At 51.1% G+C, this 25763-nt stretch overlaps 1 protein-coding gene and 1 long non-coding RNA gene across 4 annotated transcripts; one reads left to right on the plus strand and one right to left on the minus strand.

The window, feature by feature from the left end:
- On the minus strand, positions 1-25191 carry ZNF629 (zinc finger protein 629). Of its 3 annotated transcripts, none has more exons than XM_005224961.5 (3): positions 8446-8606; positions 5966-6073; positions 1-5810 (listed from the first exon to the last, which is right to left on the minus strand). In XM_005224961.5, the coding sequence occupies exons 2-3, from the start codon at positions 6036-6038 to the stop codon at positions 3277-3279; spliced, it is 2607 nt and encodes an 868-aa protein (XP_005225018.1). In that variant the 5' UTR covers positions 6039-6073; positions 8446-8606; the 3' UTR covers positions 1-3276. The 3 variants fall into 3 exon arrangements, with proteins under 3 accessions (XP_005225018.1, XP_005225019.1, NP_001193135.1); XM_005224962.5 differs by lacking the exon at positions 8446-8606 and adding an exon at positions 7248-8171; NM_001206206.4 differs by lacking the exon at positions 8446-8606 and adding an exon at positions 25076-25191 and having other exon boundaries at positions 2519-5810.
- On the plus strand, positions 7667-19277 carry LOC132343900 (uncharacterized). Its single transcript, XR_009492927.1, has 3 exons — positions 7667-7748; positions 14552-14609; positions 16013-19277. It is a non-coding gene; the product is annotated as an uncharacterized lncRNA (long non-coding RNA).
- Positions 25192-25763: the final 572 nt, after the last annotated feature.

Here is a 25763-nt window from a genome sequence, read left to right on the forward strand (position 1 = left end):
AAATCTTATTCCCTTTATTCTCTTCAACTAATCAACATGACCACCGCTGACACAACACTGCTATTGACACACAATACTCAAAAGTGGGGCCTTTCTTCACTCCACGGGGACAAGTCAGATGAGTGGGGGCAAAAGAGTCGGGGCTGCTCACCTGAGGGGCAGGTGTGATGGAACCCCACCTCTCGGTTGTGATGGTTTCGAGCTTCCCCACCATTCAGGATTCATGGCAAGTTCTCCCGGGCTCCCTTCTGACCTCCATATCCATAGCAGTTTCAAGTTTCACCCTAAGCTCAGATCAGTTTCTACTCTCCCTTCTGCTTTCACCAATGACGCTGTGACCCTGTGTTGCGCTCCTCCATAAGGGCCTGTCTAAAGAGTCAGGCTTGTGTGGAGTTGGACAGGAGGGGTTGGCTACACTCTGCCTTCCCGACTCGCTTCCGGTGGGAAAGTGCCACAATCCCCTGGGCCTTGGCCTGACCTGGTCAGAAGGACTCGATACTGCCGCCTCCCCCAGCCTGCTCCCTGCTTAGTTCCTCCCAAGATGTAGCTCGCTCTGGGAGGAAAGCAGCTGGCTAAAGGAGTTTGGGGAGGTGGGCAACAGAGAACAGGTCACACCCCAAAGGTCTCTGACTCTGCCCCCTTTCTTGCTATGAAACCCCAGACCCCAACTAATTGTGTCCACATCATCCATTCAGTACCACAGCCAAGACCCTTGGCCCTCACCCTATGACATGCGAGCACCCTACTATGTATGCTACACCCGAGGCCTCGAAAGGCCCTCAGTCAGCCTTGACCACCCATCTTCCCCCGGACTGGCCCTGAGCCCCAAAAGCTGCTCTCCCGGACCCTTCTGGAGACTGATTCCTCAGGCCTATTTCCAAGAGGATCTGCTTCTAGTTTTACAAGGGGTTTGTTTCTACAAATGATTTTTCTTTCTGCTGCCATCTTAGAGGAAAGAAAAAACCTGCTTGGAGAATGGTCTCCTCTTCCTCAGTCTCAGAGGGACGCCTCCTCGGTCCATGCTGTCAGTAGAGGCAGGCAGGCTCCTTCTCCCCTCCTGGTGGCGCTTTCTGACCTGGCACTTGGGTGGGTGGGGCTTTATGCAGATATAATCAGGGTCTCCTCAGTCCCCCAAGACCTGCCTTTCCCTTCTCCCCAGCAGGCCTAGGCTTTTCCTCCTACAGTGTTCTAGATTTCAGCCTTTGAGGGTCATCCCTTTGGGAACAGGACAGACGGAGGGTGAAGGACTTTCACCTTTTGAACTTTTAGGTAATGGAATCAGAGGTCTCTTCCACAGGTTTGTAGGAAGCCGGGTCACCCTCTACAGGGACGTGACTCCCCACCTGGCATCTCAGTTCTACTTGAACCACAGCACGTTACTGGGGCCGACGTGGTGTCAGTGGGCACTTCCTCCAGACCCAGCTCTGGACAGGGAGTCCTGTCCTCCTTTAAGGGTCTCTGGGGTTAAGGGGTGGGGTTCTTGTTATGGATGTTTCAAGAGTTTTGGCTCTTCGACCATTTCAGAGGACAACAGTCTCATTCCCCACCACGGGAGCAGGTTTGGCAGGGTTAATGAAAGTATGTCACTGTACGTGGTGTGTGAGGACAGGAGCCGGGCCTGGCCAGGGAGTGTGTTTCTCATCATTCTGTCTCCCTCTGAAGGTTTCTGGCTAAGGAGGAGAGGAGCCAAGTGGGTGGACTCTGTCTTCTTTCCAAGACCACAGTTGGGCTGGGCTGCTGCAACCTCAGAAGGCTCCAGGTACCCAGGTGAGGAAGGTGGTCAGGTCTCCGTGTACTCTTCAGGGACCCACGGTCCAGTCTGTGGGGTATCTGGACACCCATCACTACGTGTCCTCTTGCTGGCTCGTCCTCTTGCAGCCTTGCTAACAGTTCACGTGAGAGAATGAGGTTAAAAATCAGGTTGCTGGCTAATCCAGGCTCTCAATTCTGTCCATTCTGCTGTCCCTTGTTGCCAGAGAATCAAAGGTGGTGCTCTTAAGAGAAGTCTGGCCAGAATTTGACCACACACAGACCTCGTGTCTCTGAAGGGATTTATTCTTTGGAGGTCGACTAACAAGGCTTCTCCCTCTCTGAGGACAGAATGTAAGGAAATGGGCTGCCACAGCCTCAGGACTGGTGGCAGTTAGATTGCAGGAGAAGCCTCCCGACAGTGAGACCTGAGAATGTGGCAGGAGGGACCCTCCATCCCTGGAGGCCTCGCAGCGATGTTCCCCAGCTGAGCTGGGGAGAGGGGAGTCCTGCCTGGCTCGGGGATGTGGGGAACTCTGGTGGCCTGAGCTAGGATCTGCTTGTACTTGCAGTTTGACAAGCTTCTGAAACAGGGAGGACTGGGCAGCCTGGGGTTTGTTGGGTTCCATCTCAACGGCTTCTCCACCTTGGTTCGCTTTCCTCAAAGCACTCTAATAAATCACCCTACTCTTCCCTCCTAATTTTTGTGGTGGTTTCCTAGTCTCCTTACACTTAAAACTTTTATGCTCCCCAAACTTTGGCCTTTAAACAGGCTGGACATGTTTTTTTCTTCCCATTTTGGGGGTTCTTTCTGATCAGGAGTTCCATGGGCCTCTCCCTCTCTCACACACAATCATCTAAGACTTCCCTCGTCCCCCACAGAACCCCCAGTGCCTTGAACTGGACCTTCTCTTCCCAGTTCCTGGGTCATTTCTCCTCTGGGGAATCAGAAGTTTCCTCCTCATTCCCACGCTCCTCCCCCAGCCCAGCATTTTCCTTGGTGTCATCGTCCACGGCTCTGGCAGACGGGCTCCCTCCCATACTCTTGGGGGAGAGAACACTGTGGAGTGAGTTCATGGGAGGTCCTTCTACACCTTCTAAGGGTCACTCCTCCCAAGTCGATGCTGTCGGATTCCCTGTGCTTCCCCGACCCTATAGTTTCACTAGGTTTTCAATACAGTTTTATAGGGTTGTCTAGAGACATATTGGGACCTCTTCCTACAATTAATAGGGCTTTTATCCACTATGGTTTATAGGGTTTTTCTGCTACAGACTTAAAGGGCTTTTTTTTTCCTACATATTTATAGGGTTTCTAACCCAACAGTTTTTCTCTACTGCCTTATAAGTGGTTCCCACCAACAGTTTTAAAGGGTTATTCATCACTGATGTAAAAGCACTACTTTTACCCACAATTCTTTATCCTCTTCTTCTCTACAATCTGATAGGGTTTTCCTCCTTTCCCCACGTAACTTTTGAGGAGACCCAGTGTTCCTCTCAGGAGAGAGGCCTCTGGTCTCCAGACCCTGTTCACAGGGTGACCCCGGGGTGGCAGCTCCTATGGAGGAGGAGGGCTGAGACTTCTGTGAAGCCATCTCCACACTCGGGGCACAAATAGGGCTTTTCTTCCAAGCTGGTTTTGGGGCTTCCCCCTTCCTCATGGCTGCTGCTCTCTGTGGGTGCGGGGGCCTCTCCCTCACCTTCCTGGCTTGTGGACAGGGTGGCTGGCTCTGGGAGGGGGTCCTCGGGTATGGGGGACTTTTCTTGAGTATGGGTCTCCTGGTGCCGGATGAGAGCCAGGCGATCGAGGAAGGAGGCCCCACAATCTGAGCAGCTGTAGGGTCTGGCCCCCAGGGGGCTCCTGAGATGCTCCAGGAGGACGGAGGAGCTCTTCCCCAGCTCTGGACTCTTCTGGGCTTTCCCGCCGGCATGAACTTTCTGGTGCAGCAGCAGCTCTGAGCTGAGGGCAAAGCTTTTTTTGCATTCGGGGCATTTAAAGGGCTTTCCACTGAGGAAGGGACTGGGCCCCGCCCCTTCCCCGAGGCCAATCCGATAATCGGGAAAGAGATAGGGCTTTTCGTTGCCGTGGGTGACCTGATGCTGGAGGAGCACCGAGCGATCCAGAAAGCTCTCGCCACAGTGCGAACAGATGTAGGACTTGGAGGAGGGCAGCCCCAGCCTGTGGCTGAAACTCTCCTGCCCGTCGGGCATTTTAAAGGGCTGTCCAGGCGGGTCGGCTCTGCCCTCCGCAGCACCGGGAAAGGAATTCCCTCCAAAAGGGAGCCTGGGGGACCGGAACTGAGGCGGCTTGGGGGCGGGGTGGGCAGGGAGGCCGTCCGAATTTTTGTAGGGGTTTTCGCCAATATGGATCCTCTGATGCTGCATGAATATGCCCTCGTCGTTGAACCCCTTCCCGCAAACCAGACACTTGTGGGGTTTGGCTCCGGGGGGTGGGGTCAGCAGGGCAGGGTCCCCGAGCCCCAGGAGGCCGTCGCCCTGAGCTCTTCGGGCCGGGGTCTTGCCCCTCTCGTGGATCACCCGATGCTGCTCCAGCTCGTGCGCCTCCAAGAAGGCCTTCCCGCAGTCGGAGCACACGAAGAGGTTCTCGTCCATGTGCGTGCGCACATGCGTGATGAGGTTGGAGCTCTGGCTGAAGCTCTTGCCGCACTCAGGGCACTTGTAGGGCTTCTCGCCCGTGTGCGTGCGCCGGTGCTGGATCAGGTGCGAGCTACGGATGAAGCTCTTGCCGCAGTCGGAGCACTTGTAGGGCTTCTCGCCCGTGTGGATGCGCTGGTGGCGGATGAGGGTGGAGCTCATGATGAAGCTCTTGCCGCAGTCGGCACAGATGTAGGGCCGCTCGCCGCGGTGGATGCGCTGGTGGTTGATGAGGTTGGAGCTGACACTGAAGCTCTTGCCGCACTCAGGGCACTTGTAGGGCCGCTCGCCCGTGTGCGTGCGCTGGTGCCGCAGCAGCGTGGCGCTCAGCGTGAAGGTCTTGCCGCACACCGGGCACTTGAAGGGGTCCTCGCGCAGGTGAGTCCGCTGGTGCTTGATGAGCGTGGAGCTGTGGCCGAAGCTCTTGCCGCACTCCAGGCATTCGTAGGGCTTCTCGCCCGTGTGCGTGCGCTGGTGCTGGGTGAGCTCCGAGCTCTGGATGAAGCTCTTGCCGCACTCGGTGCAGCGGTAGGGCTTCTCACCGGCGTGGATCTTCTGGTGCTTAAGGAGGTTGTGGTTCTGGCCGAAGCGCTTGCCGCACTCGGGGCACTTGTAGGGCTTCTCGCCCGTGTGGGTGGCCTGGTGCTGGATGAGGTCCGAGCTGCGGTAGAAGGCCCGCCGGCACTCGCCGCACTTGTAGGGCTTCTCGCCTGTGTGCGAGCGCTGGTGCTTGATGAGGTTGGTGCTCTGGGTGAAGGCCTTCTCGCACTCGGTGCACTTGTAGGGCTTCTCGCCCGTGTGCGTGCGCTGGTGTTGCACCAGGTTGGAGCTCCAGCTGAAGCACTTGCCGCAGTCGGGGCACTTGTAGGGCTTCTCGCCCGTGTGCGTGCGCTGGTGCTGCACCAGGTGCGAGCTCTGCGTGAAGCTCTTCCCGCACTCGGAGCAGGTGTTGGGCCGCTCACCCGTGTGGATGCGCTGGTGCCGCAGCAGCTTGGACCACTGGCTGAAGCTCTTGCCGCACTCATTGCAAATGTAGGGCTTCTCGGCGCCGGCCGGGCGGCCTTGCACTAGCTCCCGCAGGCTGGGCTCATTGGCCGGGACCACCGGGGGGCTGTTCCAGGTGGTCAGAGTCCCCCACTGCCAACTGGCCTCACAGGCCTTGGTCCAGTCTGACGGGGTCGGGACTACCTCGGGGGAGGGGGTGTCCAGAGGGGTCTGGTGGTCCGAGGGGTTGGCGTGACCCAGCGGGGCCGGGGCATCCTGGGGGCCAGAGGCATCCTGGGAGGGTGTCTCCAGGGGCATCTCTGATGGGTCCTTGAATTCTGGGCTCTGATCTGGATCTCCCAAGATGACCTCCTCCCCAGAACTTTCATGCTGAGTGCTCTCCTCTTCGTTCCCACTCTCTGCACCTACAGAGAGAAAGGGAGTCTCCAGCCCCCATCTCCTTTCAGAATCGGGGGCAGGCCTCACTTCCCTCCTCCCGGGGTTTCTCCCAGAGCCTGCGCCCCTCCCTGAATGGGGCCACTCTCTCCTCAGGACCGCCGTCCCTTCTTGTGTCCCTCACCTGGGTGACCATCGTCCGGGCTCTGTCCAGGATCCTGCAGATCTGGGCCCCAGAGCGCCGTCTCAGGTTCCATCCCGGAACTCAGGGCTGTCCAGTGCTCCAGGGACCCTGGGGGTGGGGTGGGGCAGGGAGCTGAGCCCCGGTCTGCTTTGACTCCCCCAGCCCCACTCCCCCATCTGCCCCATCCCCAGCCCTTATTTCTCCTGATGTGAACTGTAGTCTCCTACCTCCCCATTTTTCTGTGCCTTGGTTCTCACCGCAACCCCCTCCCCCTGTAGGCCTGCCTTCTGCTCCAGAGCTTAAGATCACCACTAAGCAAGTAGGTGAATTTGAGTATAATTAAAAGCTCGTCAGTCATAACCCTTTGAACCCAGACTGGGGGCTGGAGAAGCATCTGACGCCCACAGGAAAAGGAGGCTCTCACCCCACCCCTCAGATGCCCAGAGGCTGGGAAACCTGTTATTTTGTTAATCAGAGGAAGCTCATTAAGACTCTAATTTTCCTCCTTAATGGGGCTGCTAATTGGGACCAATAAACTTTGCTTATGAGCCCCACAGAGAACCAAGACTAGCTGGAACACTTAAAGAGTTAAAAAAAAAAAAAGTAATAACCACCCTGATTTCCCTGAGGGGACAGACAGGGCATTCCAAAAGACTGGAGCACTTTCCCGTTATCTAAGCACAGAAAGAAAGAGGAAGCTAGGGCTAGAGGTAGGGAGAGGGGGCAGTTTAAAGCCATCAGGGACTTCTGCAGAAACTACTTTGAGAGGGAAATGGAAAGGAAAAGAGAGACAGGATGAATGCATGCAGACCACCTGGCATGTGACAGCAGACACAGTGCCTGCCGTATGGTCCTCATCATCTCACCCCCAATCAGGTTGTCCATTTTCCTGATTAGGAAACCAATGCCCAGTGAGATTTCTTCAAGGTCACAGGCTGGGAAGTGGCAGGGCTAAGACCAGAAATGCAAGATTCTGTGTCTGGCATGTCCTGGCCTCTAAGAGAGGGAGATGACCTTGAAAGTCATGTGAAACTCACAAACGCGGGCAGATGGGGAAAGACAGCTCCGTCAGAGCCTGCTGGCCATGGGAAAGGGCTGGAGAAATTCCTGGGACCAGGTTTCCCTGGCTATGAAAGAAGGGGTTGGATCCTGACAACCCAGAGCTCTGAACAAGAAACAGAACACTCCCGGCTGAAGCCTTCCACTATGGTTCCATCCTGGCATCCCTTCTTCTAATCCATTTTCTCTTTTGTTGCTGCTGTACTCCATCCCTAACACGTACTAGGTGTCCAGTAAATTCTGGATGAATGAATGAGATGCCCCTTGCTCCTAGAGAACCTCTTTGGTCCAGTGCTTTGGAGAGGATGGCAGCAGAGGAACAGGAGCTCAGAGTGAAACACAGGCAGCTGTCACTCCCAAAACAGTGATAAGATTCCGGGATGAGGGAACAGGGCCTCAGAAGCTAAGTGCGAGAACTCTCTACAGCGTTTAGACCCTTAAGAGAGACCCTGTGGGGGCCTGGGCTTTGGGTGGCCATGTGCAAAGACTCTAGAGGAGGCTGTGGGGTGGTAACCAAACTGAAGCAGGAGCTAGCTGAACCCAGGAGAGACAGGAGTTAGATTTTAGGAAGTAAATGAATTTCTTCATCTCTGCAGCTTCTTAGGCTCTGAGAATCCCCCACCCCCATCCGTAAGTGTCTGTGGGGAGGTGGCAGCCGCGATTTCTGCTAAGCTGGGGGCTGCCTGCCTATTTTGAAGAGGCCTGCTGTGTTTGCTGAGGACAGGTGAGCACTCATCTACCTTGATGTCTCTGGAAAAATTCAAACTCAGCGGTCCGGGGTAGAAGGGAAAGGGTTAATGACAAGGCCCACATGGAGCAGGAAAGTGGGGAGACCGAGGGAGGTGAGAGGTGCTCGGGCCTGCACGGGTCTCGACCTCAAGCCAGCCCCACTGCGAAGGGAGAGGGAGGGCAGAAGAGCAGGAGGCTGCCTCCCAGAGAGGTGTGGAGAGCGGCCCAGGGTGACCCTGACATGGAGGCAGCTGCGGGAATGCAGCCACCCTGGCCCCGGTCCCCCCACGCCCGCACCGGCCCAGACCCTGGACTTCGGCTCCAGCCGGTCCCCGCGACCCTCCTTCCTTTCTCCAACCCCGAGCCCGGCATCCTCCCCTCCCCCGCCCCCCGGGGGCACCCAGGATTCCCGGCTCCCCCGCGGCGCCCCAGCCCCCGGCCAGGCCGAATTCCCTCTTCCCAGAATGCTCACGCCCTCCCCTCCCCCACAGCCAGACCCTCGCGCTCTTCCCAGAATCCTCGGCCCTCGCGGCCCCTGCCCGGCCCCCACCCCTACCCCGGGCGGCCGGGGGGCGGGGGAGGGGGCTCACGCCCGGGCCCGGGCCCCCGGCCTCCGCGCCCCATTGTTCCCCGGCGGCCGTCCCGGGCCCTCCGGGCCACCCCCCCCGGGAACCCAGGCGTCCCCCACTCACGGCTCTGGGGTCTGGGAAAGGCCGGAAGGCAGGATCCAGCCCCAGGGGACTTAACCCCTTGAATGCCCTGCCTCGGTGGGCGGGCTAGATGCCGAGGACTCTAGGGTCCTTCTCAAGGGGTGATCCCAAGCTGAGGACCCGGGGACCAGTTCAGGGTGACTGGGACGGAGCAGGAAGTGACCCCAGCTTCCCGGGCCCCTCTAGCCTGGAGTCAGAGCATCAGCTCTATGGGATTTAACCCTTTGCCTCCCACAGCCTGGGAAAAAAAGGAGGACGAGGAAGCCGGGAGGTGGCGGAGACGGCGCCCCTCTCTCCGTCTCCAGTGGGAGCTGATTCTCGGGGGGAACCGAGATGCCAGTGAGGGGCTCCGGATTTCTGGCCACCCTGCATCTGGCAGGGGCTCCGCCTGCCGCTCCCAGAAAGCCCGAGCTCTGATTTGGTGGCTGCTGGTCCCCTGGGGTCTGCCTTTGTTGGGACTCAGACCCACGAAGGGGTCTTGGATGTCTGGGTTGTGGGTTGGGATTAGGGGCTGGCCGGCCACACTTGGAGATGGAACATCTACAGACGAAAAAAACGGCTTAGTTGAAATAAGTGGCAGCAGCAAGCATTTGGGCTAAGGGGACCAGCACAGCCAGGAGAGATTTGTGGCAACCTGTGTCCCTGGCCCCAGCCTCCCTGGCAAGTGTGTGCCCGCCCCCGGGGCCCCAATTAGCTCTCCTTAGAGGAGGAAACTGAGGCCTGGTTGTGGCAGGAGAGAGGAGGGCCAGAGCCTTTCCCAGTAGCTCCTGGGGCACCCAGCTCAGAGCAAGAGAAAAACCCAGGTGGCCTCCCAAGGCCAGTTTATGTGGGCTCCCAATGCTTATAGCCTTGATCTCTTTTCCTCCTCACTCCAATCCACGATCATCCCTATTTTACAGGACAGGAAACTAAGGTGTGGGATGTGAGGCCATGCCATTATTTCAATTGAAAACATTTGTATATGGAAGCCTATTACCTCTGGGCACTGTGGGGAACAGAAAGGTGGGGCGACCTCAGAGTTGAACAAAAGCTGGGCTCTCTACCCTCAAGAACTCAGAAGGTTTGAGTGTGTGTGTGTGTTCAACACAAAGCAATTACAGGAGAACGTGAGTTCTGTCTGTTCAGAGACATGAGTGCGCTGGAGCCAGAGGAGGAACAAACCGTCAGAAATTGCTATGGTGGACGCAGCTTCTCTGGGCCTACGTCTGCCGTTAGAGTGTATGGTCAGCAGGACAAGAGGCCCCGCTGGGCCTGCCTCTGTTCCTTATCAGCACTGTCACCTTCCACCTGCTCTAGCAGCCATATCTCCATCTTATCCTTGGCTTCCAACACCTTTGATACCTCGCTGTCACCTCAGGGTCTTTGCTCCTCCTGAGCCCCCTTCCCCTGCGTTTCTTGCAGCATGTTTCACCCCAACACTATCGGCCCCTCCTGCACGCACGGAGGGTAAGAGCAGCTCCATCCGGGCAGGGGCCTGGCCTCTTGTCATCACTGCCATCAGAACAGTGACTGGCAGGTAGTAGGTGCCCAGTGCACGGAATGAAGTCATCCTCCTGCCTCTTCCATCTGTTTCTGGATCAATCCCCAAGCTGGACACATGGGGCAGAGGTGGGCAGAACCTCCAGGGCACAGTCACGTTCATTCACAGACATCCCCATTCTCGCTCCCTCTCTCTGAGGGATGTGTGAGAGGGAGGCCCACATGGGATCAGAAAGGCTGGTGGGCAGATCTGACCTCCAAGGCTCTCTCCAGCCCTCCCCGGGCTACAGAAGTCTGACCGGGCCCTGGGGCAGTGGTGGACAGGAAAGCTGTACCCGAGAGGCTCACAGAAAGAGGTGAATTTGACCTACAAGATTTTTGTCTCTCTCTTTTTTTAACTGAATAAATTGCCACCTTTAAAAAATTGGTACATTTCAGGACTTCCCTGGTGGCTCAGTGGTTAAGAATCTGCCTTACAATGCAAGAGACACTGATTCAATCCCTGACCTGGGAAGATCCCACACGCTGTAGAGCAGCTAAGCTCGTGTGCTGTAACTATTGAGCCTGTGCTCTAGAGCCCGGGGGCCGCAACTACTAAACCCACGTGCTACAGCTGCTGAAGCGCCTGCACCCGAGCCTGCACCACAACAGCAGAAGCCACTGTAATGGGAAACCCACACACTGCAGCTAGAGAGGAGCCCACACAGCAACGAAGACCCAGTGCAGCCAAAAATAAATACACTTTTACATGATTACCCCCAAATTGGTACGTTTCATATAAAAATTCGAATTTTGGAAAATCCAAAGATGTGGCAACATCACCCAAATTTTCACATGGAGACAGCTGGCTGGGCGGTCGGGTCCTTCTTTAGTAGGACACTGACTTTCCAGTTTGTCACAGTCCTTGTCACTCCATTGCGTCCCCAACTGTGAAACTGAAAGGTAGTTTCAATATATTAATCATCTTTCATTATTGATACTCCAGCACCCACGTAACAGTAGCTATTAATTCTGTACCCTTTGCTCTAGGTTCACCAGGTTCAGAATGATAAATAGAATGATGATATCTGCTGACGTGGTTCCATTGATGATGCCAGGCACTGTCCCAAGGGTTTACATGTAATTCCACAAACCTTCACAACAACTCATGAAACCATTATTATTATTATTTGAGGATAGAGTGAGTCACTGGGACACAGTTTCTAGGAATGAGATAAATTCAAACCCAGGCATGCTGACTTCAGAAACATCATGGCTCTTAACCATGACTCAGGTTGGCTGTGTGTGTGTGTGTGTCTGGGACCACAGGGTAAACCTCTCGACCCCACCATTCTCTCCTCCACTAGCTCCAGAAGCTGGAGAGAGGAATTGGGAAGGGCGGGCACCCTGGGTGGGCCAAGCCATTCTCCAGACAGATTCCTGTCCTACTTCTAGGGAGGCAGAGGGTGCTCTGAAGGTGGGGGTGTGCTGTTCTGTTGCCTATAGTCAGATGGCGCAGTAGCCATGAAGGAGACCCTCCTGCCAGGGAAATTTCTGGAAGGATGAGGATTGACTCCTTGCCTTTCATGGACAGCCCACTGCCATGTTCTTCTTGGCCACAGCTCACCAGCCTCCTCTGTGACCCCTTAATACACGACCTTGTGCCCAGAAGCCAGGTTACACTGAGAGCAGTAAGGTCCTGAAGGTGGTTAGGTGTGTGTCTGTGTTCAGTCATATCCCCCTCTTTGCAACCCCATGGACTGCACCCTGCCAGGCTCCTCTGTCCATGGAATTTTCCAGACAAAGGTATTGGAGTGGGTTGCCATTTCCTGCTCCAGAGGATCTTCCTGACTCAGGGGCTGAACCCGAGTCTCTTGTGTCTCCTGCATTGACAGGCAGGTTCTTTATCACTGTTGCCGCCCTGTGATCCCCTGGAGGTGGATCCTGGTCAAAACCCTGCTCCATCTTCACTGCCAGTGTGGTCTTGGGCAACTCACTTTGCCTCTTAGAGATTTAGCTACCTCTTCTTTGGAAAGAGGATAAGCCTTGTTTTCCAAGGGACGGGAGGGTTACCTGAGGTGATGCAAGAATTCAGAGCTGACCAGCTCTAGCCAGGTCTGCCTCAGTCCTCCTTGTCAGAGCGCACAGCCCTCAGCCTGGTGGGCAGGAGAGCCAGGAATCTGGAAACCGTGTCCTGGGTCATCTGGGAGGATGTGGGGCCATGACTAGACATCCCCTGCTTTGTGGATAGGGATGCTCTCAAGGCAGGAGGCAAGGGCTGGGAAGGTGAAGCCAGAGGAGGCCACTCACCTCACCACCCCAGGCACCTTGCTGTGAGGACACCTTTCTAGCCACAGGCAGAAAGGCTGCCAGACGCTGCCACCAGAAAAGGATGGCCCTTCTACCCCCAAGATATGCATGCTGGAGGCGTGCAGGCCCCTGTGGGTCTCCTGGGCACCAAGCCTTTCTGTGTCTCCCACTTTGATTACAGCAAACAGCCTTCATTCAGCCTCCATGACCTTCCCTCAGTTCCAATGGGCAGATTCAAGTAATTGTTACTTAGGAAAGGGAGTCGATGGGAGACTGAGGAGAAGCACTCATAAGCAGCCTTGAGAGCAAGGGCCTATTTCCCCATCAAGCCCTGGTTGGGGAACAAAAATCCCCAAAGTCGTGCGGCCAAACAACAACAACAAAAACTGGGTGACATATATTCTCAGAGATGTTCATTAAAGTTTTACGTGTAAGAGCACAAAATTGAGGCAATGTAAATATTCAACCACAGGAAAAATAACTCAGCACAATATAGTATAGGTGGTAGATACGGGAGGAATTGTACATACAGCTATTAAAAGTATGGCTGTGAACGACTTCCCTGGTGGTAGAGTGGATAGGAATCCGCCTGCCAATGCAGGGGACACAGGTTCAGTTCCTGGTCTGGGAAGACTCCACATGCAGAGAGCAACTAAGCCCGTGCGCCACAACTCCTGAGCCTGCATGCTGCAACTACTGAAGCCTGGGTGCCTAGAGCCTGCACTCCACAGCAAGAGAAGCCAGCACGGTGAGAAGCCTGTGCATCTCAAGGGAAAAGAGCCCCCACTTGCTTCAAGTAGGGAAGGCCCACGCACAGCCACAAAGACCCAGAGCAACGAAAAAGAAAGAAATAAAATAATTTTTAAACTTTATGACTGTGAAGGCAATGAAGAAACAAAAACTGACAACTAAGTTTTTAAAGCTTAGAAAAACAGAAGAAGGAAATATAATAATAGGCAAAAATGGTTGAACTAGGGGCAGGTAAAAAATGAGTGAGTTCATTTGTTAACTGAAGTACAGTTGACTTACAATACTGTGTGATTTTCAGGTGTATGATTTGATTTTCACATATTTAGTATGGCTATACTACTTATCTAGTGCAAAATCCCCAATATATTATTTCTTGCCTTTGTGATAATAGCCACAAACAGGCATGAGGTGATATCTCACTGTTGCATTGATTTGCTTTCCGTTAATAATTGGTGATGTTGAACATCTTTTCACGTGCCTGTTGACCATCTGTACAGCTTCTTTGGAAAAATATCTGTTCAGCCCCTCTGCCCATTGTTTAAATTGACTGCTGCGGGCTCTCTAGTTGTGGCACACAGGCTCTGGAGTGCTGCATGCGGGCTTAGTTTCTCTGCAACATGTGGGATCTTAGTTCCCCGTGTGCGTGTGAAGTCACATTAGTTGTGTCCGACTCTTTGTGATGCTATGGACTGTAGCTCTCCAACTCCTCTGTCCATGGGATTCTCCAGGCAAGAATACTGGAGTGGGTTGCCATTTCCTTCTCCAGAGGATCTTCCTGACCCAGGGATTGAACCCGCATCTCTTAAGTCTTGTGCACTGGCGGGCGGGTTCTTTACCACTAGCGCCACCCACTAGGGATCAAAGCCACAGCCCCCACATTGGAAGGCAGATTCTTAATCACTGAACCATGTAGGTTGTCTTTTCATTGTATCGATGGTCTCCTTTGTTGTGCAGAAACTCTTTAGTTTGATGTAGTCCTTTTGCTTTATTTTTGCTTTTGTTTTTCTTGTCTGAGGAGTCATATCTAGAAAGATATTGCTAAGACCATGCATGACACCTCTTAGACGAGGATTCAGAATGAATGAGCACTGTGTCACTGTCAATCCCTATTCTTGTATTCACTGGGTAAGTGACATGAATGTTGTCTGGTTGTATGGTTCTTTGTGGGCTCCTAGTGATCACCACCGGAGAAGGCAATGGCACCCCACTCCAGTACTCTTGCCTGGAAAATCCCATGCATGGAGGAGCCTGGAAAGCTGCAGTCCATGGGGTCGCTGAGGGTCGGACACGACTGAGCGACTTCACTTTTCACTTTCATGCATTGGAGAAGGAAATGGCAACCCACTCCAGTGTTATTGCCTGGAGAATCCCAGAGACAGGGGAGCCTGGTGGGCTGCCGTCTATGGGGTTGCACAGAGTCAGACACGACTGAAGTGACTTAGCAGCAGCAGCAGCAATGATCACCACTTTCCTATGGGAACCTTAGGGGTTGAGCTTTGTAAGGTTATTATCACTTGACTGATGCCCTCTTTTTTTTTTTGGCCATACTACATCTTATTTCCCTGACCAGAGATTGAACGCAGGAACTCTGCAGTGGAAATATGGAGTCCTAACCGCTGGACCACCAGGTAAGTGAAAGTCCCTAACTGATGCCTTTGGACTGCTGAGAGATCCTTGTTTTGCTCTGTAGGTTTGTTTATTTCCAAATACTGTTTCATGTGGAGAACTGTGAAGTCAGATATGTAGCCTTTCTCTAAGATTTATGGCCTCAGATATTAAAACGACATCTTTTTGAAGTTGGTACCATAAGAGTTGTTGTTATTGTTCAGTCACTAAGTTGAGTCCAACTCTTTTCGACCCCATGGACAGCAGCATCCCAGGCTGCTCTGTCCTCCACTGTCTCCCAGAGTTTGCTCAGATACATGTCCATTGAGTCAATGATGCTATCTACCAATCTTATCCTCTTCCGTCCCTTCTCCTTTTGCCTTCAGTCTTTCCCAGCATCAGGGTCTTTTCCAATGAATCAGCTCTTCACATAAGGTCGCCAAAGTGTTAGAGCTTCAGCTTCAGCAACAGTCCTTCCAATGAATATTCAGGACTGATTTCCTTTGGGATTGACTGATTTGATCTCCTTGCAGTCCAAGGAGGTGACAGAATTCCAGCTGAGCTCTTTAAAATCCTAAAAGATGATATCATTAAAGTGCTGCACTCAATATGTCAGAAAATTTGGAAAACTGCAGTGGCCACAGGCTGGGAAAAGGTCAGTTTTCATTCCAATTCCAAAGAAGGGCAATGCCAAAAAATGTTCAGACTACCATACAGTTGCACTCATTTCACATGCTAGCAAGGTTATACACAAAATCCTTCAAGCTAGACTTTGGCAGTACATGAGCCAAGAACTTCCAGATGTACAAGTTAGGTTTCTAAGAGACAGAAAAACCAGAGATCAAATTGCCAACATATGCTGGATCATAGAGAAATCAAGGGAATTCTAGGAAAACATCTACTTCTGCTTCATTGACTACGCTAAAGCCTTTGACTGTGTGGATCCCAGCAAACCATAAGGGAGATAAGGGATCTGGCAGTTGTGTCTGTTTCTTTATTTGTACCTTGCTTGGTTTCAAAAAAGGACTTGAAGCATTACAACAGGTGCCTGGCATCTAGTAAGCCTCCCAGCCATTAAAATGCTGGCCATCATTACCAATTGTAGCTGTGGAAGCAGAGTATCATGATCAAGACAAAAAATAAAATGGCAGAGGGAAAATAAGTGGAGAAATGATAACATGAATCCAGGCTTGGTGTACAATACATACGTATAAAGCTTTGTTTGTACAATTGCTCAAAGTGGGTTTTAGTACATCAACTCTACTCCAATAAAAATGTGTTTTAAAAGTGGGTTATAGATTTGCTGAGCTTTCTAGAGGCGCCAGCAAATATTGGTTACAAAATTCATATGAGGACTTCCCTGGTGGCACAGTGGATAGGAGTCCACCTGTCAGGGCAGGGGACAAAGGTTTGATCTCTCCTCCAGGAAGATTCCACACGCCACGGGGCAACTAAGTCCATGGGCCACAACTATGGAGCCTGTGCTATAGAGCCTGCGAGCTGCGACTACTGAGCCTGCGTGCCGCAACGACTAAAGCCAGCGTACCTAAAGCTTGTGCTTCACAGCAAGAGAGGCCGCCGCAGCACAGCAATGAGTAGCTCCTGCTTGCCGCAACTAGAGAGAAAGCCTGCGTTCAGCAATGAAGACCCAGTGCATCAAAAAGAAATAAGTTAATTAAAAAATGCATATAAGGTTTGGGAGAAAGTTCTCCTGTGAGCTCTCATCAAGATGACATTTTATGATGCCAAGGGTCATATCCTCAACCCATCCCCTAATTCTGATCGAGTCCAACACAGAGACAGATGGCAAGCAAAGTCCCAGTGGGGCAGGACATGCAGCGTGGCTACTGTAAATTCAACCAGTTTTAAAGACACTGTTACAGATTACACATCCCAGTCATAAACAATCTCAATATGGGGATTAGCTACAACATGTGCCTTTTGGCTCTTTGGGGTTGGTAGATAAATGCACAGTAATATCTCTTCCTTGTCAGTTCCAGGGGCCATACACAAAAAATGAAATGGTGGCCCTAAGAAATACCTAGCATACAGGGCTTCCCTGGCAGTCCAGTGGTTAAGACTCTGCGCTTCCACTGCAGGGGGGCTCAGGTTCAATCCCTGGAGGGGAAATTGGGATCCTGCATGCCATGCAGCTTGGCCAAAAGAAAAAAAAAAAAGAAATACCTAGCTGATAAGAAGATGGCTTGAAACAAAACCAGTTTTTGGAGTTTTTTTTTTTTTTTTAAGTAGTTATTTATTTGGGTGCGTCGGGTCTTAGTTGCTGCAAACTGGATTTTGTTGTAGTAGCTATGGTGCACAGACTTAGTGGTCCCGTGACATGTGGAACCTAGTTCCCCAGCCAGGGATCGCAACTTCGTCCCCAGCATTGCAAGGCAGATTCTTAATCACTGCACCATCAGGGAAGTCCCTTGCAGGTTTGTTTGTCTGATTTTTCACACTTGAGATCTGATCACTAGATTTGGAAAAAGACTGCCTTTTACAGGGGCAATCAAGTTGTTTTGGCTTCCAGCTACTCAATCTTCAGCTTATCTGTCCAGCCTTCTTCCTCTTTCTCAGATGTCTAGGGCTCAGGTTTAACCTCTTTCCTTCCATATTAACATGCTTTTTTTTTTTTTTGGCCACACTGCATGACTTGCAGGATCCTATCTCCCTGACCAGGGACTGAACCCACGGCAGCAGTGCAAGCTCCAAGTCCTAACCACTGGACTGCCAGGGAACTTCCAAGAGTTGGCACACATTTCCATGAGTTATTTTAGTTTTTGCCATTGTTCTGGCAGGTGGCTATGGTTGCCCCTATTTTATGCTGAAGAGTTAGAAGTTCAGAAATATATGAAGTAGCTGCCCAAGGTCACCTGGTTAGGTAAGAGCTGTGATTATTGCAGCCTGATGGGATTCAATGTCTTTCCTCTCCCCTACACCATGCCATTATACTCACAAGTCATCCACTGGATGGTCTGATTGAGAATTCCAGCTGAGTTAAACATCAAGACTGCTGGCCTTTGGTTTGTATTATTAACATCTTTTCCCTATTTTGAAAATTGTTATTTCATTTGTCTATCTTTTGTACATCCTTCTCCAAGGAATCAGGTGGCTTAGAGCTCACTGGCAAATTATTTTCCTTGTTCAAGTGGGATCAGAAGATGTGACTTAGTTCAAAGAAGCACAATGCTTTCTTAAAATCTCACACCTCCAATGTCACATTTCCATTTTCTCTTGCCACTGTTGGTTATAAAACAAATTTCATAATGCAAATAAAAACAACCGTGAAACACTAAGAAATCTTCAAATATAAATAGTTTGATTATATGATTTGTGGAGAAGCCATCTCAAACAAGAAAATCTCAACAAGTAAGAAGATCCATCTCAGTGCCTCCTAGAAGGAAGGGAAAATTGGCTAAACTGATCAAAATTCAAAACACCCACAGCCTTTGACCCACCAGTTCCATTTCTAGATCGTACAGGCTTGGTGACACATGTGGCATGCAAAAATGCAGGCATAATCCTATGCATTGAAATGTTGTTTCTATAGCAAAAGACTGTGTATAATGTACATGTCCAGGACTTCCCTGCTGATCCAGTGGTTAAGAATCCACCTTGCAATGCAGGGCACTCAGGTTCGATCCCCGGTCAGGGAACTAAGATCCCACATGCTGCAGAGCAACAAAGCCAATGAGCCACAACTAGAGAGCCTGAGCGCCACAACAAAAGATCCCACGTGCCACAACTAAGACCCAATGAAGCCAAGTAAAAACAACTAAACAAAAAAACAAAAACCTACATGTCCACCAATAGGGGAACTGATTAAATAAATTATGGCCTAAACATATAACGGGGCTTCCCTGGTGGCTCAGTGGTAAAGAATCCACCCACAATGCAAGAGACCTGGGTTCAATCCCTGGGTGGGGAAGATCCCCTGGAGAAGGAAACGGCAACCCACTCCAGTATTCTTGCCTGGAGAATTCCATGGACAGAGGAGCCTGGTGGGCTGAAGTCCACAGAGTCACAAAGAATCGGACCTTGTGAAGTGACTTAACAAGCATCCTGTTTGGTTTCCTCACTGGAGAAAGTGTGTGTGCCCTTTGAACCAGTGTGACCTCACACTCCTCTTCCTGCCCGGGTACATGGAGTGAGAATTCATATCCTGTTCTGACTGAACAGTCCTGACTAAATCACTGACTCGTAGAGTGATCCTGGGAAAGCCCAGCACGTTCTCACAGAAATGACAAGATAGACGCTAATGTCCAGCCCTCTCAAACCTTCAGCCAGGCAGAGGGAGCAGCGTGCCTAAGGACATAGTAAGAGAGGGTAAGAAAGATGGTGCCTGCCAACTCTGGATCTTCATCTCCCATCGCCCCTCACCCCTTTCACTCACAGCTTCCTGACCCACCCTCTCCTGGGCTGCTCTCCTGCACGTCTGTCTAGTTGCTACATCCCTAGGGAATGAAAGGACAGCTGCCCACTTCCTCCAGGCTTCCACACTCTCCGAGGACCTTTAGTCGGACTAAGCGCTAGAGCCCAGTGAAAACTTCCCAGAGGGACCCTGAGCAGGAAGAAATGGCCAATCAGACTGGCCCCTGAGGTTTCCACAGGGTGTGTGAAAGGTTGGGCTGGATGGTAATAGTTTTTGAAAGTAAAAACATGGTTTTAATTTATCCTTAAAATGTATACTCAATGCCTTTCTCTCTTTGGATGTCTGCAGCTTGCTGCTGCTGCTTTTTTTAACTTGCTTCTTTTTAAGGTCACAAGAGCCTTTTCTTCAGGTGAAGATGGTGTCCATCGTGGGGAGAAATTAGGTGCTTTTGCACAGCCTCCTCAGCCCTGGACTCTCTAGACATTCATGTTTGTGACATCACACACATGGTTTTAGTTTTGATGGTTTCCATGCTTTTAGCTTGGAATTTCCAGAAAAAGTTTGAAAACTCAGAGATGCAGTGTGAGGAGAAGAGGCACGTGACCTGGGGCTTTGAGGGCTTTCAGTTCAAATCAGACTCTAACCTACATACACTCAGTTACCCATAAAATGGGAAGAATACTCCCTTCACAAGTGTCCCACAGCCACTGAGATCAGGTCTACAAGGATCCTAGCAAGAAGGTCCACAATCAACAGCAGCCCCTTAACTAGCCTCTCTATGGTGTTCCTGATGTTCCTGTTGCAGAACTGACCTTCTACCAACAGCCATTTTAAAAAAGGAAGCAGTAAGGAATTGGCTGGCGGTCCAGAGGTTAGAACTCCGCGCCAGTTCAATACTGGGTCGGAGAACTAAGATTCCACAAGCCATGCTACCAAAACCACTACCGCCACAACAAAACGTAGCAGTACAAACAAACAAACACTAGCATTTATTGAGCACTTATTATGTGTCAAGCGCACTTAAGGGCTTGCAGTATATTAATTCATTGAATCCATACAGAAAGGCTTTGAGCTAGCTCGGTTATGTTTGCAAAGAAAGCCAAGGCTCAGAGAAGAGGAGTAACAGCCGAGCTGGTTTAGAAACCCAGGCAGTTGGGCTCTGCTCCTCCCCCTGATCTGGGCACCAGAATCATCAAAACGTCCTCCAGAGTGAACACTAGGCAACTTGGCCCTTCTCAAGGAGCCAAGGGAACTAATTCCTCCAGTTGCAGCTTTCTGCCGGGGTCGAAGGGGTTATTCCCACTGAGACGCCTGCACCCCAGGCTCCTAGAGAGGCCGCGTTGGGGGCGGGAGGAAACTTTGCTTCCGGCAGTGCGAGGGTTTGGGAATCGGGAATCCGGTGCGCTGGCTACCGGTTGCGGCTCTCTGCCCCGCCTCGCCCGGAGCCCCACGGTGGGGCGGATGAGCCCTGGGCGGGCAGAGGGGTAGGGCTCCCCGAAAGGCATCCCTGACCCCCGGGATCTAGAAAGGGGGGACTCTGAATTGGGGTGGCGAAGGCCTGCCCTTCCAGAACAGAGGTCCCCCCGGCGTGTGGGGGGAGACGCCGGTGAACTTGCCGCCCCTGGAGGCTTCTGATCTCCCCGGTCGCAGGCTGTCACGGGGAGGCGCGGGACGGGGGGCCGTTTTTCCTGGAAGCGCCAGCCTCCCGGTCCCCCGCCGGCCCCTCCCCGAGACCTCGAACCTTCCAGAGCCCCGGGTAAGAAAGCGCTCGCTCCTTCCTCCCCGCTCCCTAGTGCTGGTCCGTCCCCCTCCTCCTTAACTCTACAGCTGCCCCGAGAAGCCTGTGGTATCGGCCCCATCTTGTAGGCGACTGTTTTATAAAGTCAGTTTATAAACGGGCTTGTCCCAGACTCTCAGGGTCAGGAGCGGAGGCAGGAACGCGCGTCGCGCTTCCAGGCCCGCGGGCTCAGGACCCGGTCAGCTGGGGCGATGGGTTAGCATCCGGCTACCTTCTCTGAACCAAGCAGGTCTGAAACCAGCCCCGTTGTCCTTTCTATTTGAGAGATGGCTGTGTCATTCTAAGTCAAGTTGGAAGCCCAGTTATCTTTTCTCTTGCCACACCACTCTGCTTCCTTCATCTTCTTACCAACTTGTAATCTTTTATTTTTTAATCTATTAAACTAAAGCTGTCTATGGACTCAAATCAGATCTCTGTAAGCATGGCATTCAAGGCCAGTTGAAACTTGGCTTCAGCCCATGTCTAACTTGATTTCTCTTGGTTCCCTAAGTAGAACCCTAAGTAGCAGAGTTTTCTTTTCAAAATTCGAATTGATATTTACTTTAACATTGGGAGACTTCATTAAGCACACACACACAGATGTCCAGCTTATGATCCATCAGTAGAGCTGGAAACAGCTGGCCCAGGTTCTTGCCTCCAGCATCTGGTTTGAACCGAGTGGTGCCTGCCCCCTTTTAGGTAGGGCTCTGCTCCCCGTGTAGTCCCATCCACTCTGAGCCCTCTCTGTCTCGGCCAGAGGATCAGCTGTTGTGCCTGCATTGATGTTTTTCTTAGAATGGAGATGCAGGTTTTTGGCTCCTGGGACTCTGTCAGTTCAGTTCAGTCGCTCAGTTCTGTCTGAGTCCGCAACCCCATGGACTGCGGCATACCATACCTCCCTGTCCATCACCAACTCCCGGAGCTCGCTCAGACTCATGTCTATGGAGTCCCTGAGGCCATCTGACCATCTCATCCTCTGTTGTCTCCTCCTCCTCCCACCTTTAATCTTTCCCAGCATCAGGATCTTTTCCAAGGAGTCAGTTCTTCACATCAGATGGCCAAAGTATTGGAGTTTCAGCTTCAGCATCTGTCCTTCCAATGACTATTCAGGACCGATTTCCTTTAGGATGGACTGGTTGGATCTCCTTGCAGTCCAAGGGACTCTCAAGAGTCTTCTCCAACACCACAATTCAAAAGCATCAATTATTCGGCACTTAGCTTTCTTTATAGTCCAACTCTCACACCCATACATGACTACTGGAAAAACGATAGCTTTGACTAGATGGACCTTTGTTGGCAAAGTAATGTCTCTGCTTTTTAATATGCTGTCTAGGTTGGTCATAATTTTTCTTCCAAGGAGCAAGCGTCTTTTAATTTCATGGCTGCAGTCACCATCTGCAGTGATTTTGGAGCCCAAGAAAATAAACTGTTTCCGTTGTTTCCCCATCTATTTCCCATGAAGTGATGGGACTGGATACCATGATCTTAGTTTTCTGAATGTTGAGTTTCAAGCCAACTTTTTCACTCTCCTCTTTCACTTTCATCAAGAGGCTCTTTAGTTCTTCACTTTCTGCCATAAAGTTGGTGTCATCTGCATATCTAAGGTTATTGATATTTCTCCCGGCAATCTTGATTCCAGCTTGTGTTTCATCCAGTCCAGCATCTCACATGATGTACTCTGCATAGAAGTTAAATAAGCAGGGTGACAATATACAGCCTTGATGTACTCCTTTCCCGATTTAGAACCAGTCTGTTGTTCCATGTCCAGTTCTAACTGATACTTCTTGACCTGCATACAGATTTCTCAGGAGGCAGGTAAGGTAGTCTGGTATTCCCATCTCTTTTAAGAATTTTCCAGTTTGCTGTGATACACACAGTCAAAGGCTTTGGCATAGTCAATAAAGCAGAAATAGACATTTTTCTGGAACTGTCTTGCTTTTTTTTATGATCCAAGGGATGTTGTCAATTTGATCTCTGGTTCCTCTGCCTTTTCTAAATCCAGCTTGAATGTCTGGAAGTTCACAGTTCACATACTATTGAAGCCTGGCTTGGAGAATTTTGAGCATTATTTTGGTAGCATGTGAAATGAGTGCAATGGTGTGGTAGTTTGAACATTTTTTGGCTTTGCCATTCTTTGGGATTGGAATGAAAACTGACCTTTTCCAGTCCTGTGGCTACTGCTGAGTTTTCCAAATTTACTGGCATATTGAGTGCAGCACTTTCACAGCATCATCTTTTAGGATTTGAAATAGCTCAATTGGAATTCCATCACCTCCACTAGCTTTGTTCATAGTGATGCTTCCTAAGGCTCACTTGACTTCACATTCCAGGATGTCTGTCTCTAGGTGAGTGATCACCATTGTGGTTATCTGGGTCATGAATATCTTTTTTGCACAGTTCTTCTGTGTATTCTTGCCACCTCTTCTTAGTATCTTTTGCTTCTCTTAGGTCCATACCATTTCTGTCCTTTTTTGTGCCCATCTTTGCATGAAATGTTCTTTTGGTATCTCTAATTTTCTTGAAGAGATCTCTCATCTTTCCCATTCTATTGTTTTCCTCTATTTCTTTGCATTGATCACTGAGGAAGGCTTATCTCTCCATGCTATTCTTTGGAGCTCTGCATTCAAATGGGTATATCTTTCCTTTTCTCCTTTGCCTTTAGCTTCTCTTCTTTACTCAGCTCTTTGTAAGGCCTCCTCAGACAACCATTTTGGCTTTTTGCATTTCTTTTTCTTGGGGATGGTCTTGATCACCACCCCAGGTACAATGTCACGGACCTCCAGACCTCCATCCATAGTTCACCAGGCTTTCTGTCTATCAGATCTAATCCCTCGAATCTGTTTGTCACTTCCACTGTATAGCACCTAAAGCCACTGATTCTTTGCGACCCCCATGGACTGTAGTCTGCCAGGCTTCTCTGTCCATGGAATTCTCCAGGCAAGAATACTGGAGTAGGTAGCTGTTCCCTTCTCCAGGGTATCTTTCCAACCCAGGGATCAAACCCAGGTCTCCAGCATTGCAGCCAGATTCTTTACCAGCTGAGCTACCAGGGAAGCCCGGGTCTCTCAAAAGGACTCAAGTCGAAAGTAAACCCAGAGGGACCTGTGTGCAAAGAACACAGAGAGGGACTTACTTCCCTGGTGGTCTGGTGGTTAAGACTCCCTGCTCCAGTACAAGGGGCATGGGTTCAGTCCCTGGTGAGGGAACTATGGTCCTACATGCCACATGGTGCAGCCAGAAAAAAATAAAGACAACAGGAAGTATGCGCCCAGGCTCCTTCACACTTTTCCTTTTCTTTCTTGGACTCCATTCCATTTGAATCCTACAGAAACACTCATATCCAGCTATTTTGCCTCACAGCCTCTCAGATGAACCATATCTTTGCAGTGTCTTCTCCAGTGAGTAGATTGTTTAGCAGTGTCCACAGCTAGTCCTATTCCATGAAACCTTCCCCAACAACCAAACATCCAACTACCTGCATCCATCTCATCAGTATTTCTAGAGGCTGGGCACTGGGTTAGATGAGCATGACTAAGCCACCACCATTTCTGCTCCCCTCTAGACTTCTGTGGCTGCTCCTGAATCAACATCTCACACATGCTAGGTGGTCAATAAATGACTATGCTTGTGTTTAGTCGTGTCCGACTCTCTGTGACCCCATAGACTGTAGCCCGCCAGGCTCCTCTGTCCGTGGGATTCTCCAGGCAAGAATACTGGAGTGGGTCGCAGTCCATGGGGTCACAGAGAGTCAGACAGGACTGAGCAACTTCACTTTCAATTTTCACTTTCATGCCTTGGAAAAGGAAATGGCAACCCACTCTAGTGTTCTTCCCTGGAGAATCTCAGGGACGGGGGAGCCTGGTGGGCTGCCGTCTATGGGGTCGCACAGAGTTGGACACGACTGAAGTGACTTAGCAGTAGCAGCCACTTCTTCCTCCAGAGGATCTTCCCAACCCAGAGATAAACCTGAGTCTCCAGTGTCGCCTGCATTGCAGGTGGATTCTTTACCTGCTGAGCCATCAGGGAAGCCCCAGTAAGTAATTATCAGCTAGTAGATGGCCCAGTCATACATGTCCTATTCCTTTGGTTGAACTGTAAGGTCTTTGAGCATGGGGTCCAAATGGGATCTATCTTCACTGCCCTAGCAACCATTACTGTTCCTGGCACACAGCAGACACGTGGTTATGGCTAAGGAAATAAGAGCCATAAGGAGATGCCCCAGACAATAAGTATCAAATTTCAGCCCAGTCCCAAGGCTGGAAGCAGCACCCCCTGCTCCCCATGTCCTAGTGCTGCAGAAGAATGGAGAGGCAGCCCCAGAGAAGAGAGAACAGGCTTACTCAGTCCTGACAGCCAGGAGCGCGTCACAGACCCCTGGCCAGGAGGCTTCGCTCGAAATTCAGCTAAAGTTACATCTCTAACCGAGCTGTATCCATGTGACCTTGTGAGTGAAACCCAACCTGATTCTGATTCTGAATTCCAAGCTCTAGAATTGACAACAATGGTTCACATGTACCGTAGCTCCCCATGAGTCAAGCCCTGCCTCTCGCTTCACACCCATGGCCTTCCAGCCCCACTAGGGTCATGGCATCAATATTGTATCTCCTCTTTACAGAGAGATGGCAGAGGTTCTAATGCCTGTTTAACTCACCTGAAGCCACCCAGTAACAGGCTGAGCCAGGAGCTAAGTCCATGTGGGCTGATTCCAGGGCTTCTGAGCTTAGCACTGTGCTCCTTCCAAACTGCTGCTGCGGCTTTATTTAATACCACAGAACTTTACACTTCAGTATAGTTAAAATGGTAAATTTTATTTTATGTGTGTTTTAACTGAGTTTTTAATTGAGGAACCCAGGGACTTAAACAGATGTGAAAGAACACCAGGGACATCCCTAGGAGTCCCTAGTGATTAGGGACCACCACTAGGTCTCTAACCACATCCCTAGTGGTTAGGACTCCACACTTCACTGCAGGGGGCATGGGTTCCATTCCTGGTGGGGGAACTAGGATCCCACATGCTGCACAGGGCAA

The sequence above is a fragment of the Bos taurus genome, chromosome 25, assembly GCF_002263795.3.
Source record: "Bos taurus isolate L1 Dominette 01449 registration number 42190680 breed Hereford chromosome 25, ARS-UCD2.0, whole genome shotgun sequence".
Lineage (NCBI taxonomy): Eukaryota > Metazoa > Chordata > Mammalia > Artiodactyla > Bovidae > Bos > Bos taurus.

Bases quoted from the DNA above. Each gene is read 5' to 3' on its own strand.
- ZNF629 (XM_005224961.5), bottom strand. From the start codon at position 6,038: ATGGAACCTGAGACGGCGCTCTGGGGCCCAGATCTGCAGGATCCTGGA. The intron at 5,811-5,965 runs GTGAGGGACACA...TTCTCTCTGTAG, and splicing joins CCCGGACGATGGTCACCCAG to GTGCAGAGAGTGGGAACGAA.